At 47.3% G+C, this 1696-nt stretch overlaps 1 protein-coding gene across 1 annotated transcript in view; it reads right to left on the bottom strand.

Annotated features, from left to right (window-relative positions):
- Positions 1-1557, bottom strand: part of LOC116385192 (ankyrin repeat domain-containing protein 33B) — a 13151-nt gene extending 11594 nt beyond the window's left edge. Inside the window, exon 1 of the mRNA XM_031850422.1 lies at positions 726-1557. Within this exon, the coding sequence (XP_031706282.1) occupies positions 726-1157 (432 nt within the window). The 5' untranslated portion in view covers positions 1158-1557. The remainder of the gene's footprint in view (positions 1-725) is intronic.
- Between the last annotated feature and the right edge of the window lie 139 nt (positions 1558-1696).

Below are 1696 nucleotides of genomic sequence, written 5' to 3' on the forward strand. Positions count from 1 at the left end.
CTCTCTCTCTCTCTCTCTCTCTCTCTCTCTCTCTCTCTCTCTCTCTCACACACACAGAGGATTGAGTGTTCTGCTAACCGTGAGACTTCTGTGTTTTTATAGAGCTTGAAGTGCCTCCCTCTTGCAAAACTGAGGTCAGTCAACACACACATGCACAGACCTGTCAGCAAATACCAGTTTGGTATGAAAAATGATTCAGGATAGAGGTGTAAACTTATAAATATGACTGGAACCAAGGAAATAAAGAAAACACATGGAAGATTTAAAATGTGGCCTGTTCAAGCCAACTGGCAACCTGGTAACAAACAGGCTACTCAACACACATCTCTTTTTAAAGACTCATAGGGATATTTGACTGTTAACTGATTGTTTGTTAATTGTTGCAATTATTAAGATACATACTTATTGAAGTATGTGTTTCAGTGAGAGGCCAGAAAGTTTGATGCTAATAGACAAAAAAGATGTAGTGCCCCTGAGCAAGACCATTTAATAAGCCTACTTGCTGCATAACTTCTCCATAAGTTATGTAACCAAAAATACCATATTAAATTAGAGTTAATTCAGCTAACTTTACTGAACTAAAAACATCAACAAAGCCTTGTCCATCGCACAAGTCTGTTTTGTGATAAAGTGGACTAAAAGTACTCTATTACAGTAGCTAAATCACGCTACTTGTGTGAAGTTTAGCTTACTCAAAAGTGGTCCTAGTGGGCTGCATGCCATACCCTGTTATTCCTATCCTTCTCGTTCACCGCCTCCTCCTTCACTCCATGCCGCATCATTATCCGGACGATAGCCGCGTTGTTGGTGCAGCACGCCTGGAAAAAGGACAGCGGCTCCGGGCTTTCCGGAGACGGGGTGCGCTCCGAGTCCGCGAACACGTCGTCCGGCGGGTAGAAGGAGTCGTCCGACGCGATACTCCGACAGTCCTCCAAGTTCTCAAAGTCAACTTCTTCGAATGCATCATCGTCTTCCTCTTCATCGTCCTCCTCGCACGAGCCCAGGTAGTTCTCGTCGTCAGATTTGTACAGCGGCTCCTCGACAACAGTCGGGTGGACCTGGGTGATGTTCCCCCCGGCTTTATGCTGCTGATGGAGCTGTTTAACCCGGACCGACGAAACGCCTCCTCCATCCCTGTCGTCCGTGATCAGCACCATCTAACCCCCGAGCCTAGGGCACTGTCCTCGGGGTAGAGTGCAGCCTGGCACGCGGGGCGCTGGCATGGGACTGGAGAGCGGAACCAGAGTATCGTAGCTTGCCCTGAAAAAAAGTCACTTGTATCGCCTATGGGAGCCTAAATTACACAAACTCCTTGACCCGTGGTACGCTATGGGCCTTCTAGTTAAGCATGTTGCGCGTGCAGTTACCATTAGTCCTTTTCAAAGAGTTGACATAATACACGTTTGAGACCCTGAACGCGCCAAGAAGTGAAATCTTCTTTCGTGCGAACCCAAAACGAAACAACGTTGCGTTGTAGTCACAGCTATTCGGTCAAAAAACACGTGAATGGAAATACGTTTCGGGTTTTTGCAAAAAAGTGACGCTACAGCAGATAGTACAAGTGCTGCGCACACGGCCGTCCCATGTGGGGCGGAGAGAGACAGGCTGTTAACCTATAGTCGCCTAATCCGATTAGAGGGGACTCGGACCTCTCTCTCTCTCTCTCTCTCTCTCTCTCTCTCTCTCTCTCTCTCTC

Source organism: Anarrhichthys ocellatus, unplaced genomic scaffold (genome assembly GCF_004355925.1).
Source record: "Anarrhichthys ocellatus isolate YVR2014 unplaced genomic scaffold, GSC_Weel_1.0 scaffold10, whole genome shotgun sequence".
NCBI lineage: Eukaryota > Metazoa > Chordata > Actinopteri > Perciformes > Anarhichadidae > Anarrhichthys > Anarrhichthys ocellatus.